The 19,507-nt window shown below is 36.0% G+C and overlaps 1 protein-coding gene across 2 annotated transcripts in view; it reads left to right on the top strand.

Moving 5' to 3' along the window:
• The window catches only part of CAMK2A (calcium/calmodulin dependent protein kinase II alpha), a 164,849-nt gene that overhangs the window by 94,410 nt on the left and 50,932 nt on the right, over nt 1-19,507 (top strand). For both annotated transcript variants that reach the window (XM_075856171.1, XM_075856172.1), the window contains exon 7: nt 14,018-14,120. In XM_075856171.1, the coding sequence (XP_075712286.1) occupies nt 14,018-14,120 (103 nt within the window). The remainder of the gene's footprint in view (nt 1-14,017; nt 14,121-19,507) is intronic.

The raw sequence follows: 19,507 nt of genomic DNA on the forward strand, positions 1-19,507 counted from the left end.
TGTATTCCCCACGTATTCTTATTTAAAATATTTATGAAGCTGTTCGCTTCCTCCCTAGTACCAGACCAGATTAAAAAAAGATCGTCAATATACCTTTTATAATAGACAATTTTATTCCGATATATATGAGCATTCTCTATATGTATTGATTCAAAATGCCCCATGAATAGGTTGGCATAGCTAGGGGCAACTCGTGTCCCCATAGCTGTGCCCCTTATCTGTTTATATAATTTAGAATTATGTTTAAAAATATTGTGGGTGAGAATAAAATGTAATCCTTCTAATAGAAAATCATTTTGTTTTTTCGGGAGTATACCTCCATGTTCTAAAAAAAAATGTATGGCCTTTAATCCAAGAGTATGATCGATATTCGAATATAAGGAAGTCACATCCAATGTTATCAATACGTAATTTTCATTCCAGCTGTATCCTTGTAATTCTCTGATCAGACTCGTAGAGTCTTTCAGATACGATGGTAATTTTTTCACTAGATTTTGCAAATGTAAATCTATATAATGTGAAAGCTGACTTGTCAGGGAATTGATACCAGATATTATTGGTCTACCTGGAGGATTCGTTTGATTTTTATGAATTTTAGGTAGATGGTAAAAAAAAGGGGTTTCCGGATTTGCTGTCATTAAAAATGATTTTTCTTTTTTATTTATAATGCCCTCTTCGAAGTTAATTTTTATAAAATCTGAAAATTCTTTTTCATATTGATCTGATGGATCAGAGGTTATTGTTTCGTAATATTTTTTATCAGAAAGTATTCTCTCAGCTTCTTGGATATAAGTTTCTCTATCTTGTATTATAATTCCTCCTCCTTTATCCGCTGATCTTATTACAATATTTTTATTATTTTGAAGGTCTTTGAGTGATTTTTTCTCTCTTTTATTAAGATTACATTGGCTAGGTACGCTTTTTTTCTTATTGATTATTTTCAATTCATTTGACACTAATATATAAAAAGTTTCTAAAAAATTGCCCTTATGATGCAGTGGGTAGAAGCTCGATTTTCCATTGACTTCAAGATGTGTATATGGGTCTTCTACACTATTATCTTTTTCCGTTTGTTTGGATTTCCCTGTTTCTATAGAAAAATGACGTTGCAATGTGAGTTTTCTATTAAAATTATTTAAATCTAAAAAAAGTTGAAATTCATCAGCTGATTGTGTGGGACAAAACGACAAGCCTTTAGATAGTAACTCTATTTCTCCTTTTTTGAGTATATATTGTGATAAATTAAACACATTACTGGATTTTTCATGTATATTCTCAATTTCAATAGATTCTTGCAAGTCGGTTTCTAATCCTCCCTGCTTTTTTTGTGGGTTTCTTTTTTTTTTTTTTTTTTTTTTTTTTTTTCTCCCCCCTCTGCATCCTCTGATCTTTCTTTTCTTTTCGTAGATCTGGATAGATGCATTTGATTTGGGAGGGCTTGAAAATATTTTGTGATTACATGATTCCCTATAGGGGGTGATGTCTTGGATTTTTGTGTTTGAGGACTGATGTTCGAACTTGGGGGGAACTCTAAAAAAGATATATTGGTTAGTGTGCTATTTATTGTAGAGTTCGATGTCTCTATTTCAGGAGTGATAGGATCTGCGGTGGGTCTATCCATGTCATTGAGATATAGTATCAAAGGTGATGAGAAAGTCGGTTCTGGGCGACTACCTGTGTGGACCGGAGTGCCTATCCAACGGAAAGTGGTATTTATACCGTCAGGTGAGTCATGTGTGGTAAAAAATGTGTTATCTATTGAATTAGAATGATGTGACATATCTATATGCGCTGTTTCCATAGTAGCTTTAGGAAATAGTGGGGGTAAATTAATATTGGGTGGAATCCATGGTTCCGTATTCTTTATTGTTTGGTGATGATCTGTTTGCCTTACTATGTTCTGATGACTATAATCCTTCATTTTGTTTTCATTATATTTTTTATAGATTCTATTGGTCTCTACATTTTCCTGTTGAGGTGTATTAGTATTTCTTCTGTAGGTGTACCTACTATATCTTTTTGTATTTGTACTTATGTTTTTATTAATCCTAGGATTTCCATATGGTCGATTATGATGATATAGAGTTGACTGTTTGTTTTGTTCTTTGTCTAGGGATTCTGTAGTGGGTTTGTCAATTGATTGACATGCAAAATCCTGTCTATCACGTTTAAATTTAGTTGCTTTTTTTTCGATTACATCTCTCTCCAATTTCAACAATCTATTCTTAATAGATAATTCTATTTTTTGGAAATCTTGGTGTTTTTTGTATAATTCTAACTTGACCCACGTGATATTGAGAAGTTTGGAAAAATGGTCAGATAGCGATGTTCTTTTATTATATAGTCGCTCCATCATACCTCTAGAGCATGTGGACATGTATTCTTTCCATTCTAAGGAAAAGAGTGTATCATCAGGGAATGCTGATAAAAAGGGTAATCTTAAACCTCTAGGGGTGAGATTCTCTGTGATATACATTTTTAAAAAAGTGGCATCTAGATTATGCATCAGTTCCGCTTTACTAAAATCTTCAAATTCTAAAAATAAGTCAGTCATGTATTTCGTTTCTTCAGTAGTATATATTTTTGTTGCGATCCTCCTTGTAGGGCTTCTTTTCTCAGTTGGAATGGTATTAGTAAGTAATAAGATCAATTTGTTACGATTGTCTAAACGATGTTGATAATATTCCATTTTGTTGAATGAAGAGTGGTTGGGCTGAACTTTTAACCACCTCTAGTATGCTTGCCGTACTCTTGAGGACGTATTTTTTCCTGGAATGGAATCGTCCACCTATTGAATCCGGTATATCCTGGTTGACAACCGTATTGAAGATTCTTAAGATAAAAAGGGGGGATAAAAAAGAGAAAAAAACGGCGCTCCTCTAAGGTGATATCGTTCTGGTATTTGTAAGATATTGAGTAACTTAATGAATGGAGCTCACCTTGGTGAGTTGTGCAATGTCGCCAGCACAACTTAACTTTGTAGCTTGTACATGCTTGATCACACTGTGCTTGCCTCTGGAGCCATAACCGCATGGGGTGAATTCGTGTCAGGAACTCCTCTCCTTGCGGTTTTGAAGTAATGCAGATTAGGAAGAAAAAGCTGCTCCTCTGAACGGGCGCTCAGGTGTGGATTGTACTGATGTCTTCACAAAATCGTCAGGGTGTATTTTCAACGATTTTATTATTGAAAAAGAACAATATAAAATTTGATTGCTGCAACGCGTTTCAACCACGCACTGTGGTCTTCATCAGGCTTATAAATTTGGTTACAATACATCATCTTATATACTTGTATCATATGCTTCACTTCCAGGTTAAACTGGCAAGGTGAAGGTTCATCATGGGTGTTTCAGCACAGGTGTGTGTATGTTTTTTCCTCAGACTGATTTTCTCTTAATTGCTATTTCTCCTCTTTTCTACCTTTTTAACCACCTATTTTCTGCCAAATGGTAGATATTCTTAGCTTTAGTGTAAAAGAGGATTGATTATCAAAGGAACTAAGAGTACTCGCACTGTCTGTCAGCGGCGAGAATACGCGGACGATGATGATTTCTTTGAAATATACGGTCACCTGCATGTGGACATATGTATATATATATATCTATATATATATATATATATATATATATGTGTGTGTGTATATGTATATATATATATATATATATGTATACAAAAAATCAATCCTCTTTTACACTAAAGCTAAGAATATCTACCATTTGGCAGAAAATAGGTGGTTAAAAAGGTAGAAAAGAGGAGAAATAGCAATTAAGAGAAAATCAGTCTGAGGAAAAAACATACACACACCTGTGCTGAAACACCCATGATGAACCTTCACCTTGCCAGTTTAACCTGGAAGTGAAGCATATGATACAAGTATATAAGATGATGTATTGTAACCAAATTTATAAGCCTGATGAAGACCACAGTGCGTGGTTGAAACGCGTTGCAGCAATCAAATTTTATATTGTTCTTTTTCAATAATAAAATCGTTGAAAATACACCCTGACGATTTTGTGAAGACATCAGTACAATCCACACCTGAGCGCCCGTTCAGAGGAGCAGCTTTTTCTTCCTAATCTGCATTACTTCAAAACCGCAAGGAGAGGAGTTCCTGACACGAATTCACCCCATGCGGTTATGGCTCCAGAGGCAAGCACAGTGTGATCAAGCATGTACAAGCTACAAAGTTAAGTTGTGCTGGCGACATTGCACAACTCACCAAGGTGAGCTCCATTCATTAAGTTACTCAATATCTTACAAATACCAGAACGATATCACCTTAGAGGAGCGCCGTTTTTTTCTCTTTTTTATCCCCCCTTTTTATCTTAAGAATCTTCAATACGGTTGTCAACCAGGATATACCGGATTCAATAGGTGGACGATTCCATTCCAGGAAAAAATACGTCCTCAAGAGTACGGCAAGCATACTAGAGGTGGTTAAAAGTTCAGCCCAACCACTCTTCATTCAACAAAATGGAATATTATCAACATCGTTTAGACAATCGTAACAAATTGATCTTATTACTTACTAATACCATTCCAACTGAGAAAAGAAGCCCTACAAGGAGGATCGCAACAAAAATATATACTACTGAAGAAACGAAATACATGACTGACTTATTTTTAGAATTTGAAGATTTTAGTAAAGCGGAACTGATGCATAATCTAGATGCCACTTTTTTAAAAATGTATATCACAGAGAATCTCACCCCTAGAGGTTTAAGATTACCCTTTTTATCAGCATTCCCTGATGATACACTCTTTTCCTTAGAATGGAAAGAATACATGTCCACATGCTCTAGAGGTATGATGGAGCGACTATATAATAAAAGAACATCGCTATCTGACCATTTTTCCAAACTTCTCAATATCACGTGGGTCAAGTTAGAATTATACAAAAAACACCAAGATTTCCAAAAAATAGAATTATCTATTAAGAATAGATTGTTGAAATTGGAGAGAGATGTAATCGAAAAAAAAAGCAACTAAATTTAAACGTGATAGACAGGATTTTGCATGTCAATCAATTGACAAACCCACTACAGAATCCCTAGACAAAGAACAAAACAAACAGTCAACTCTATATCATCATAATCGACCATATGGAAATCCTAGGATTAATAAAAACATAAGTACAAATACAAAAAGATATAGTAGGTACACCTACAGAAGAAATACTAATACACCTCAACAGGAAAATGTAGAGACCAATAGAATCTATAAAAAATATAATGAAAACAAAATGAAGGATTATAGTCATCAGAACATAGTAAGGCAAACAGATCATCACCAAACAATAAAGAATACGGAACCATGGATTCCACCCAATATTAATTTACCCCCACTATTTCCTAAAGCTACTATGGAAACAGCGCATATAGATATGTCACATCATTCTAATTCAATAGATAACACATTTTTTACCACACATGACTCACCTGACGGTATAAATACCACTTTCCGTTGGATAGGCACTCCGGTCCACACAGGTAGTCGCCCAGAACCGACTTTCTCATCACCTTTGATACTATATCTCAATGACATGGATAGACCCACCGCAGATCCTATCACTCCTGAAATAGAGACATCGAACTCTACAATAAATAGCACACTAACCAATATATCTTTTTTAGAGTTCCCCCCAAGTTCGAACATCAGTCCTCAAACACAAAAATCCAAGACATCACCCCCTATAGGGAATCATGTAATCACAAAATATTTTCAAGCCCTCCCAAATCAAATGCATCTATCCAGATCTACGAAAAGAAAAGAAAGATCAGAGGATGCAGAGGGGGGAGAAAAAAAAAAAAAAAAAAAAAAAAAAAAAGAAACCCACAAAAAAAGCAGGGAGGATTAGAAACCGACTTGCAAGAATCTATTGAAATTGAGAATATACATGAAAAATCCAGTAATGTGTTTAATTTATCACAATATATACTCAAAAAAGGAGAAATAGAGTTACTATCTAAAGGCTTGTCGTTTTGTCCCACACAATCAGCTGATGAATTTCAACTTTTTTTAGATTTAAATAATTTTAATAGAAAACTCACATTGCAACGTCATTTTTCTATAGAAACAGGGAAATCCAAACAAACGGAAAAAGATAATAGTGTAGAAGACCCATATACACATCTTGAAGTCAATGGAAAATCGAGCTTCTACCCACTGCATCATAAGGGCAATTTTTTAGAAACTTTTTATATATTAGTGTCAAATGAATTGAAAATAATCAATAAGAAAAAAAGCGTACCTAGCCAATGTAATCTTAATAAAAGAGAGAAAAAATCACTCAAAGACCTTCAAAATAATAAAAATATTGTAATAAGATCAGCGGATAAAGGAGGAGGAATTATAATACAAGATAGAGAAACTTATATCCAAGAAGCTGAGAGAATACTTTCTGATAAAAAATATTACGAAACAATAACCTCTGATCCATCAGATCAATATGAAAAAGAATTTTCAGATTTTATAAAAATTAACTTCGAAGAGGGCATTATAAATAAAAAAGAAAAATCATTTTTAATGACAGCAAATCCGGAAACCCCTTTTTTTTACCATCTACCTAAAATTCATAAAAATCAAACGAATCCTCCAGGTAGACCAATAATATCTGGTATCAATTCCCTGACAAGTCAGCTTTCACATTATATAGATTTACATTTGCAAAATCTAGTGAAAAAATTACCATCGTATCTGAAAGACTCTACGAGTCTGATCAGAGAATTACAAGGATACAGCTGGAATGAAAATTACGTATTGATAACATTGGATGTGACTTCCTTATATTCGAATATCGATCATACTCTTGGATTAAAGGCCATACATTTTTTTTTAGAACATGGAGGTATACTCCCGAAAAAACAAAATGATTTTCTATTAGAAGGATTACATTTTATTCTCACCCACAATATTTTTAAACATAATTCTAAATTATATAAACAGATAAGGGGCACAGCTATGGGGACACGAGTTGCCCCTAGCTATGCCAACCTATTCATGGGGCATTTTGAATCAATACATATAGAGAATGCTCATATATATCGGAATAAAATTGTCTATTATAAAAGGTATATTGACGATCTTTTTTTAATCTGGTCTGGTACTAGGGAGGAAGCGAACAGCTTCATAAATATTTTAAATAAGAATACGTGGGGAATACAATTTACACAAAATATATCAAAAGAAAAAATAATATTTTTAGATTTAGAAATCAGTCATTCTGATAATAAATTTTTAACAAAAACACATTTTAAAGACACAGATAAAAATAGTTTTTTAAATTTCAAAAGTGCACACTATAAAAAATGGATAACAAATATCCCACACAGTCAGTATAGGAGAATAAGAAAAAATTGCTCCTCAGTGAATGGATACAAAGAACAATCCAAAATCCTCAAAGCAAAGTTTGAGGAGAAAAAATATCCTCAAGATCTCCTTAAACATGCGTATCAAAAAAATTTAGATACATCTCAAGAAGCATGCCTTGTAGAAAAAGTACATATAGCACATAACAAAGATATTTTAAAGAAAAGACATTCAAACAATTTTATTACAACATTTAATAAAGATCATAATGTTATTAGAAGTGCATTGCAAAAACACTGGAATGTACTTTTAAACGATCCGATTTTAAATAAAATTATCCCTATAAAACCAGGGATAACATTCCGTCGGGGGAGAACTATTAAAAATATATTAGCACCTAGTAGGTTGAAAACGAATATCCCCACCTCTACCCAAGATCATTATTATAAACCGGCAGGGATCCATAAATGTGGAAAAAGAAACTGTTTGTGTTGTTTTAATATTAACAAAGGAAAAACTCAAGTTACATCAAATGTAACACAAGAAATATTTGAAATTAATACTTATATGAACTGTGAAACTGATTATGTAATTTATATGATTGAATGTGAGTGCGGATTGCAATATATTGGAAGAACAACCCAGACACTAAGAAAGAGATTAAATGGTCACCGCTTTAATGCAAAAAACGGTTTTCTCAAACATAGCTTATCAAGGCATTTACTATATAACCATTCATCTGATTTTTCTAAAATAAAAATTTCCCCAATCGAACAAGTAAATGTTAAAACACACAACAGAATCTCTACCCTGAATTAAAGGGAGTCCTTCTGGATATTTAAATTTGGGACCTTGAGCCCAAATGGACTCAATGAAAAAATTGATCAAGTGTAGTTTGAACGATCTATTAAAATACAATGACATCTGTATCAAAAATGATAGGATAAGATTGAGTGTGATACACCTACAAAGAATAAATAATAATGGGAATATTTCTCTTCTTAAAATTAAATATATATATATATATACATAAAAAACAGGAGCGCCTGGCTCCCGACAATTAGATTCAAACGAACAGCAATGAAACTAGAAGCATTTTTTACCAGTAATACAATTATCTTAGTTAGAATAAAGGATAGCATCAAAACTATCAAAAAGAATAAACACAATTATCAAAGAAACTAAGAGTACTCACACTGTCTGTCAGCGGCGAGAATACGCGGACGATGATGATTTCTTTGAAATATACGGTCACCTGCATGTGGACATATGTATATATATATATCTATATATATATATATATATATATATGTGTGTGTGTATATGTATATATATATATATATATATGTATACAAAAAATCAATCCTCTTTTACACTAAAGCTAAGAATATCTACCATTTGGCAGAAAATAGGTGGTTAAAAAGGTAGAAAAGAGGAGAAATAGCAATTAAGAGAAAATCAGTCTGAGGAAAAAACATACACACACCTGTGCTGAAACACCCATGATGAACCTTCACCTTGCCAGTTTAACCTGGAAGTGAAGCATATGATACAAGTATATAAGATGATGTATTGTAACCAAATTTATAAGCCTGATGAAGACCACAGTGCGTGGTTGAAACGCGTTGCAGCAATCAAATTTTATATTGTTCTTTTTCAATAATAAAATCGTTGAAAATACACCCTGACGATTTTGTGAAGACATCAGTACAATCCACACCTGAGCGCCCGTTCAGAGGAGCAGCTTTTTCTTCCTAATCTGCTCTAAATTCAGCAAAAAACCTGTGGGGTTAAAATGCTCCTTATACTACTCTATAAATTCCTTAAGCTGTGTAGTTTCCAAAATGGTGTCTTTTTGGGGGGTTTCCTTTTTTTTTTGGCCCCACAAGACCTCTTCAAACCTGACATGGTGCCTGAAATATGTTCTAATAAATAGGAGGCCCCAAAATCCTTCTTTGCTTCTGAGGTGTGTTTTGTGTTTCAGTCCATTAGGACACTAGGGCCACAGGTGCGATATTTATAAAAACTGCAGAATCTGGGCAATAAATATTGAGTTGCATTTCTCGGGTAAAACCTTCTGTGTTACAGAAAAAAAAGGGATTAAAATGGATTTTCTGACAAAAAAAAAGAAATTTGGAAATTTCACCTCTACTTTGGTTTAATTCCTGTGAAACACCTAAATGGTTAACAAACTTTCTAAATGCTGTTTTGAAAACTTTGAGGGGTGCAGTGTTTAAAATTGGGTGACTTATTGGGGGTTTCTAATATATAAGGCCCTCAAAGCCACTTCAGAACTGAACTGGTACCTATAAAAATAGGTTTTGGAAATTTTCTTGAAAATGTGAGAAATTGCTGCTAAACTTCTAAGCCTTGTAACGTCCTAAAAAAATAAAAGGATGTTCAAAAAACGATGCAAACATAAAGTAGACATATGGAAAATGTTAATTAGTAACAATTTAATAACATTGCTACCTGTTTTACAAGCAGATACATTTAAATTTAGATAAATGCTAATTTTTGCACATTTTCTCGAAAAACTTTGGTGTTTTTCACAAATAAATACTGAATTTATTGATCACATTTTTCCTCTAACATAGAGTACAATATGTCACGAGAAAACATTCTCAGAATCGCTGGGATAGGTAAAAGCATTCCCAAGTTATTACCACATAAAGTGATACATGTCATATTTGAAAAAATCGGCTGTGTCCACAAGGCCAAAACAGGCTCAGTCCTGAAGGAGTTAAGCAGAGAGTCTCAAATATTTTCATAATAAAATCTGAAATATCTATCAGCAATGTGTGTTTTCCAACAAAATTTAAGCAGATCTTTGCATTACTGCAAATAAGACTTATAATAGAGAACATGTAGTGCTGACACTTTCTAATTAATATACAGTACGGATGTGTGTTGTGATGTAGTCCACTAATGATGATGATCTCAAAGGTTGTCTCTTTCCATCCATACATCCTATTCATAGAACCACCTATGTAGATACTGTATGTAAAGAAACAATGCAGCCCCCATGGCCTTACATATAATCAAAGGTGGGGGCCCATATATTTACAATAAAAAAATTACACCGACTTTTGCATAAAATTCCCACGAGATATACAAAATGCATTAATACTTTCAATAACACAAGTCTGAAGTGCTGCGTGTGAATCAGAACAAGAAAATAACACCTTTCCAGTTACAAAAGAAACTGCTTTCACGCTCAAGTATTGCGTAGGTACTGAAAATGTACTGAAAGGCAGTAAATTGCTGTACTTTCCTGCAAGACTTTTCAATTTATTGTCTAGAACTGACCCTAGCACTATCCATAGCAATACAAAGAACAATGACCAACACAGGACAGTACACCATATATCACAAAGAAGTGGCTTCAACTTATTATAATAGCTTGAAATATCTGTAACTCTACTTTATCGCTGTAATGTAGTGCAATGTCTAAGTAACATTTTAAAGGTATACACATCGAGGGAAGCCTTAAAGATTATAATGGTGCCGATTCCTGGCACTCGCCCCCATCCCGAGATAGCGGACTAGACTTTGTGCATCTCATCCCCCGCTTCCTGTCCATTGTAGTAGAGAAATTTTCCTCTTCCCAAGAGATGGGTCAAATCTGTGCAGTGGCGCCTATCTCTAAGAAGGGATTGTCTTTAGAAAAGCCACTTTTAAAGGGTAACTAAACATGTAAAAAACATTAAAAAAACTTTTGACATGTCATAATGACATGTCAAACGTTTTGATCGGTGGTAGTCCGAGCACTGAAATCCCCCACCGATCGCTAAAATTAAGTGTCAGAAGCGCTTAGGTGAGCAATGCTCCGCTTTGTTTCTGTTCGGCTTTCTAGTCTATTAGTCCATTTACCGCTGGCGTTGTTTTCATAGAAAAGCCGATCAGAAACGCAGCAGCACAGCGCTCAAACAAGCGCTTCTGCCGCTCCGTTTTAGCAATCAGTGGGGGTCTCAGTGCTTGGACCCCCACTGATCAAAACATCTGAGAGGTCACTATGACATGTCAAAAGTTTTTTAAAAGTTTAGCTACCCTTTAAATATTATAATCTGGAATTCTGAGTTAATAAAGGGGGATCCCCTGATTTGGACCCTCATCAATTACCCATAGTTGATACCGTGTACAGAGGGAGAATCACTCTCTCTGGAGGAACCCTCAAGTCCAATGGGAACTTTGCAATACTTAATTTGCCCTGTGGTGGCGATGCAGGGGAATTTTTAAATTCCCTGCTGGGGGTCCTAACAGCAGAACACTCTATGATCAGCTCAGCCCTATAATCACCTGAAGCTCCTGGGCCCCAAGGCAAAATCTGTAACAGGTTCCCCCACCTTCTATTTATAATACTGGTGGTAGAGGGAAATTTGGACTAGGGTAGGACTTTTGCCTTTGTACCTCCTTTAAATACAAGTCTAAGTCTTCGTTCACATCTGCGTCAGTGTCCCGTTCTGATGTTCCGATGGAGCATAGGTTTTTGTTTGCATCACCATTGATTTCAATGGTGACGGATCTGGTGCTAATGGTTTACGTTTGTCTCAGTTGTGCAAGGGTTCCGTGAATAGAGTAGTTAACTACGGTATTGATTCTGTCAAAACGATGCAACCCTTGCACAACTGACACGAATGGAGACCATTGGCAAAAGATCCGTCACTAATTAAATCAATCGTGATGCAAACGGAAACCTATGGATTTTGTTTATTTCAGTCAGGGTCCCGTTCTGACGGAAAGCTCTGACGGAACATCAGAACTGGACCCTGACGCAGATGTGAACGAAGCCTAAATCAGCTTATCATTGGGGATCCTTCTGACAAAAAGGGATTGTCCAAAGCAAACAACCCCATTAAGTAAAAAGTGCCTACCTACAGTTGCGAATGTTATTTCTCTATAATACTAAGCACACTTTCTAAACATACAGGACAGCTGATCGTTGGGTGTGCCAGGAGTCGAAACCCCCACTGACCTGATATTGATGACCTATTCTAGTCGCGGTTCTGTTTTATATATTATGGACAATTAAGTACAACTCTCACTTTCTCTTTTTACTTCCATAGCCAAAAAAACTGGTACTCGCTGGCTTCTAAGCTAAAAGCTGCAGCTGTGAAATTGGCCGATTTTGGCTAACTATTGAGGTGGAAGGTGAAAAACACCCCCACTGGCGTAATAAACAGGAATAGGATGAAAACCTTGCACTTTCAGCACAATACAATCTACTTGCATGAAGCGCCATGCTCGGAAGGAAACCCTAGACCCCAGTGCAATGAAGCAGCTCTGCTAAGCACGGTGCCTCGGGGCATGTCAGTCTCTTATAATAGTTCTGTTCCGCTCAAAGATTTCAGGAACACTAATAAAAAAAATTATATTGTTGAAATATGGAAATCTTGTATTCCCGTTTTTATTTGTCTAGTGTCCTTTAAGTTTGTGACATTTCTGTAAGCGATAAAATCAGAGTTCCCTTAGGTAAATCTAATTTTCTATTTAAGAAGTCAGTTATCTTGCATTGTGTAGTCATCATCCAGCCTCTGGTGCTCTCGGGATCCTGTGCACTTTAATTTGTATTTTAATGCATTTTTACAGTGACCTTTGGCTCTTAAGCATATTCAAGCATCTCACAATCTCTCAAGCTGTCTGAAGGTCTCGCTGCTAAAAGGTTCAGATGTGAGACTGACTGCTGAGGGGCGAGGGGGTCCATCAGATTCTAACATCGTCATTTTTTATTTATTGACTTGACACAAACATATAACAAAAGTAAAAAATGTTTATAGAGTTAGTTCACCAAACATTATTTTTAGAAAAATCTGATTACTAATGCAAGGTAAGATGGCATGACTGTGGACATTGCAGCTTTGAGACAGACTGGTTGTCTAACAGCGATAGATAGATTAGATAGAATAGATAGATAGATAGATAGATAGATAGATAGATAGAATAGATAGATTAGATGATAGATAGATAGATGATAGATAGATAGATGATAGATAGATAGATAGATAGATAGATGATAGATAGATAGATGATAGATAGATAGATAGATAGATAGATAGATAGATAGATAGATAGATAGATAGATAGATAGATAGATAGATAGATAGATAGATAGATAGATAGATAGATAGATAGATAGATAGATAGATAGACTAAATTAACTTGACTTATTTAGAAATCTTGGAGACCTTTTACCATTTGTCTGAATAGAAGAATCAATATATAAATAAGTGGCAAAAGATGTACATAATTGTTAAAGGGGTTTTCCGGGATTTCTAATATTGATTATCTGTCCTTACAATAAGTCATCAATATCAATCAATATCAGATCGGTGGAGTTCCAACGCCCGTCACCCCCACTGATGAGCTGATTGAAGGGGCCACAGCTATCCAGCGAGTGTCACACTCCTCTAATTGTTTACCAGGCAGAACTCTATACATTTTGTAGTGACTGTGCCTGGTGTTGCAACTCTGTCCCATTCAAATGAATGGGACTGAGCTGCATCACCAGGCACAGTCACTACCAAAGGAAGAGCGCTATCCCTGTTAACCAGAAAGAGGCCTCGACCTGGCCCCTTCAATCAGCTGATCGGTTGGGATGCCGGGAGTCACACACCCACTGACCTGATACTGACCTATCCTAGTCCAGGTGTTGTTTTATACGTTATGGACCATCAAGTACATCTCTCACTTTCTCTTTTCATTTCCATAGCCAGAAAACTTGTTACTGGCATCTAAGCTAAAAGGTGCAGCTGTGAAATTGGCAGATTTTGGGCTTGCTATTGAGGTGGAAGGTGAACAGCAGGCATGGTTTGGTAAGTACATGGAAAGAATGATAGATATTTGTTTCTGGGAGATACATGGTGTCTATTGGCATAGAGACAATTTTTTTGGTCCACTTTATAGATTTTCTTTAAAGTGTTAAGTTGTAAAATCTGCCTTTTACATCCATGGAACTGTCAACTAGAAACGTAAATGAAATCTCTATATTTTAGCATCATATCATTTTCAAGTACAACTTCCTGCACTGATTAATTTCTTAAATATATCTTTTTTAGATGTCAGAGTTCTGTTTGTTTTATATAGAGCTTCAAATCCACTGCATAGACAGAGTTAAAAGATAAAATTATGTCTGCCTGCAGCCACCACTAGGGGGAGCTTATGATCTTACTGCATACTGCTTTATTATGGAATTGAATATAAAAACAGTATGCTGTAAGCTCCTATACTCCCTCTAGTGGTGGCTGCAGGCACAATGTATGTAGCGCCAAGCATCATAAATGTATTGTGTAGAAATAGTGTGAGCCTGTATATTACACTGACACTCTGCTGCAACGGCCCGGGATTAAAGATTGATCAGATCCCAGCCGTTTAACCCCTCAGATGCCACGATCAATAGTGACCACGGCATCTAAGCTGATAGATGGAAGGAGGGGGCTCCCTGTCACCGCATTGCCAACTCTGCAACATGATAATAGAGGGACGATGGGTTTCCGTGGCAGCTTAGAGCCTAAATCATGACGTATGTATTCCATCTGTGTATTAATATTAGACAGGGCCTAATAGGATGCCTGTCAGTTTTACACTGACAGGCATAATACACGGCAATACAGAAGTATTGCAGTGTATCGTTGCAGTATGTTATTGACATAGTCAATAAAAAAAAAAATAGTAAATAACAACTCAGAATTGTTATCGCCGCACCGTAGCAACCTGTATTCCAAAACTAATGTGTTATTTATTTAGCATGGAGAATGCAATAAAAAATAAATATCGGAATAGCGTTTTTTTTTTATTATAAGTTGAAATAAGTTTTAAATAATGCCTATGTACTCTAAAAATGGTACCAATCAAAACGACATTTGGTCCAGCACAAAAAAAGTCCCCATCGATGGAAAAATAAAACAGTTATGGCTCTCAAAATGTGGCAAAATAAAAACAAAATATTATTTGTGAAAAAAGTAGTTTTGTGATTTAAAAAAAAGTGTTTTTAGTGTGCCCAAAAAATAAAACCCAAAAATTATATAAATTTGATATTGCAATATGTTATATGTATCTGAAAATTGTGCCATTAAAAAAACATCCTGCAAAAAACAAGCCCTCATATGGCTATGTCGATGAAAAATTTAAATGTTATAGCTCTCAACAGAGTGATGAAAAAATGAAAAAGAAATAGCGTACCTATGTTCTCAGAATAAGCTGTCATATGGGTGTGTATGAGAAATAACACTATTTCTGGCCATTATATGACTTGTATGTGGCATTATTTAGCAGTTTTCCCCTCTGCAGGCTGTATCTGTAATTCTCCGTTTTCTCAGAGTTAGTGGGCGGAGCCTAACAGCTATCATGTCTTCTGTACACAGCACAGAGAAGAATCCTGCTCTCCTTTCTCTATCTATCACATACATAGAAGTTGCAGCAGCGTGGATCAGATTATTCCCTTAATGACACAGACAAATTAATTTTTTTTCCTCCCCGCCAACCATAACTATTTTATATTTTTGTTGACATAGCCGCATGAGGCTTGTTTTTTTGCGGGACAAGTTGTAGTTTTTCATAGCGCCATTTAATGTACTGGGAAACTGAAAAAAATAATAATAATTTGTGGTGTGAAATGAGCGAATGCGCTATTTTTGGGGGGTTTCGTTTTTACGGCATTCATTGTGCAGTAAAAGCTACATGTTCCCTTTATTCTATAGGTTGATATGATTACGGCGATACCAAATTTATATATTTTTTATGTTTTACCACTTTTATAAATAGAAAACTATTTGTTAAAAAATTATTATTTTTTGTCCCCGCATTCTGGGAGCCATAACCTTTTTATTTTTCCGTCGGTTAAGCGGTGTGAGGGCTTATTTTCTGCGAGACGAGCTGTAGTTTTTATTGGTACCATTTTGGGGTACATGCGACTTTTAGATCAGTTTTTAGTCCACTTGGGGAGCTTAGGTGATAAAAAAAAACAGGAACTTGGCCGTTGTTTTTTCACGGCGTTTGCCGAGAAGGTTAAATAATATTATATTGTAATAGTTTGGACTTGTACAGACTTTTATTTTTTAAAACATTTGTTTAGGGAGAAAATGGGATTATTTGAATTGATAATATATATATATATATATATATATATATATATATATATATATATATATATATATATATTTATTTATTTATTTATTTTTTTATTTATTTTTTTTGGTACACTGCTGTAAACTTTATTTAATTCTTTTTGTACATTTTTCCCTTAGGGGATTTGAACCAGCGATCCTAATTTTTACAGACTGAATTTTGCCCCCGGGCTGCCATGATAACCATCGGCATCCAGATATTGTGTTGCGCGGAGGCCAATGGACTGTCAGAGGAGGCCGCCCTCCTCTTTCTAACGTCTTAGATGGCACGGTTGCAATTGACTGCAGCATCTAAGTGGTTAAACGGCCAGGAACAACTCGATCGCTGTTCCTGGTCGTTAGTGCAGGGTGTCAGCTGTAATACGCAGCTAACACCCCCATCATATGGAGAGGGCTCAGCGTGTGAGCCCGCTCCATACATCTCCCCCCACTCCGCACCAGGACGTATCCGCAAGTCCTGGTGCGTCAAGGCGTTATACAGCAGTAATGAGAAGTGTAGCTGTGAATCCAGCACTGGGGTGAAATATAAATCTTACTAGCAGCCTGTATCTCCTCTCTGCTCCTGTGCCCCCTCCTCTCTCTATAGACTTCTATGGGCAGCACCGTATGTGTCTCTCTCTCAGCTACTGCTCCCCCCTCCTGCTGCTCCCTTCTCCTGCTGCTACCTTCCCCCTCCATAGACTTCTATGGGCAGGGTGTGACAGGACATACTTCTACTTCCTGCAGTCTGCCTCCTTTGCTCTGTAACTAGGCATGGATTTTGCATGACAACAGGGATGGACAGCAGATTACAGGAAGGAAGACAACTAGTTGCACACAGAATTTGCATGGATATTAACAGTAAGTAAATTATAAAGTTGATCGATATCAGGTATACTATTAGATTAGCACAGAGTATCCATTTAAGGGATTAGCTCTATGTCTATGCAGGGAATACACATTCTGACGCTGTCCAATCAGTGCTGACAACATCCGACTATGTAAAGACACACCCTTTTTACAAGGGGAATGGTAACACCCAGTTGTCAATTTGGTCATAAATTTCCAGGAGGAATAGCGTAGGAATGGCAAAGTTCAAAATTCTAAGTAAAGCTGCTCCAGATTCTAACTCCAAGGTTTTACGAAAACAGACATGTCAGGGAAGGTGACAGGGCCTCTTTAAATGGGTATTCCAATCTCAGACATCATGTCATTAATGTCTGATAGATGCGAGTCCCAGCTCTGAGACCCCACCTATCTCTGGGACCCCAATCCCATCTATGTCTCGTGTGGAAATGCCATCAATGTCTGAGATGGGAATAAGCCTTTAAGTTAAATGGGACCAAAATATAATAATGTATTTTTAAAGATAATTGTTGTGTTGATGGTACTAAAATTATTTAATACAATCTATTTAAATCCCTTGGAATTGTTGGGAAATTTTTTTATGAAGTTTTGACATTTCTGTTGAACAGTTATCCTTTTGACATGTATTAAATTTGGCAATCTGACAGGTCGTGAAAAACAATTTACGGAGGCACACTGAACATACTGGTCATGGATTTTCAGTAATCAATGGAGAAATCATTTTCATCATTACAATTAGTTGTCTCATTTATGGGACAAATTGAAAAGATTATTTAAATAAAAATGATAAGACCATAGCCAGGTTTGGAATTATAGCTGAAAGACATCAGAGAAAATGCTAGCAAGGAAACAAGAGAAAATTAAAAATGAGAAATATAATTACAAATTTTAACATTTTATCTTTACTATATCTTTATTAATAACTGTAGTTTTCATACTGAATTGGGCAAAATAATTCAAACTGACAGATGCATTTTGCATGTTTTATACCATTGACAGTATGTGTCTCCAGCTGCTTCTGTTTCTCCCCAACATATGGGTGCCACACAGAGGCGTAAGTTTAAAGGGAACCTGTCACCAAGATGATGCTCGCCTAACTGCAGGGCCACTGTGCAAGAAGTGTGTATGGGTCCCCTCCCTTCAATGCCAACCAAGCCGCAAAAAAGGAATGTTTTATATATATATATATATATATAAAATCATTAAAAATATAATGCACACGTGTCATTCACAACACTGTACACATGAAGCACACATGCCACCCATACGCTGCCCCCCACCCTAACACTGACAAGCTGTAGCAATTATGCAAATGTACTACTCATGCGCTTCACACACGCCACTCACACTCTGAAAACACGCGTCACCCAGTCTGGACCCATGCCACATGTGTGCCGATAACCACGATAAATGCCGCACATGCGCCATATACAAATAGGACATGGGATCATAGGACACATGGTGCAGGAGGGGGGGTTTGTTTTGGATGATCTCAGCTGCAGTCAGGGCGGTGCAGAGAAGGTTTCTACTACCGCCGAGCCTGAGACAAAAAGTCCTAAGCCACCCCCCCCCCCCCTGTTCCCTAACCCATTGTTCACATTGGAGATGGAGCTAAGAAATGGGAGATAAAATAGATGCCTCCAGAAAAAAAAAGAGAAGAATGAAGAAAGATTTTTGTTATTACATTTTGGATTGTACAGTAGATCGATTCAGAATAGTGTTTTGGAAGAGGAGAATATCATGGTAACCGGTATTTCGTCTTTATATTTTAACTTGAATGAAGCCTAGAGCTCACACCAGATGTACATTTCGCTACTTTTCCAAGTAATCATCTGACAAAAGTGGAAAATGATTACTTTGAACATGATGGAAAATTTAGTTTGATTGCTGGCATCTCCTATTGGCATGTGTTTACATCTTAGACCACAGAAACAGACCGGCCTAATCCTGACATCTTGAGGGCCTACTTTAGTAGCCAAATGGCACAATTATAAATTATTGACTATTATTAATTATTATACGATATTACATTAAATCATTTGAGAGATTATAGTGTAATAATAATAATCTTTATTTATATAGCGCCAACATATTACGCAGCACTTAACAATTTAGAGGGAAAATAAACAGACAATATCAGACATTACATATTGACAAAGTTATTTTACAATTCAGACAGGAGGATTGAGGACCCTGCTCGCAAGAGCTTACAATCTATGAGGAAATAAGGG

The sequence above is a fragment of the Rhinoderma darwinii genome, chromosome 3, assembly GCF_050947455.1.
Source record: "Rhinoderma darwinii isolate aRhiDar2 chromosome 3, aRhiDar2.hap1, whole genome shotgun sequence".
Lineage (NCBI taxonomy): Eukaryota > Metazoa > Chordata > Amphibia > Anura > Rhinodermatidae > Rhinoderma > Rhinoderma darwinii.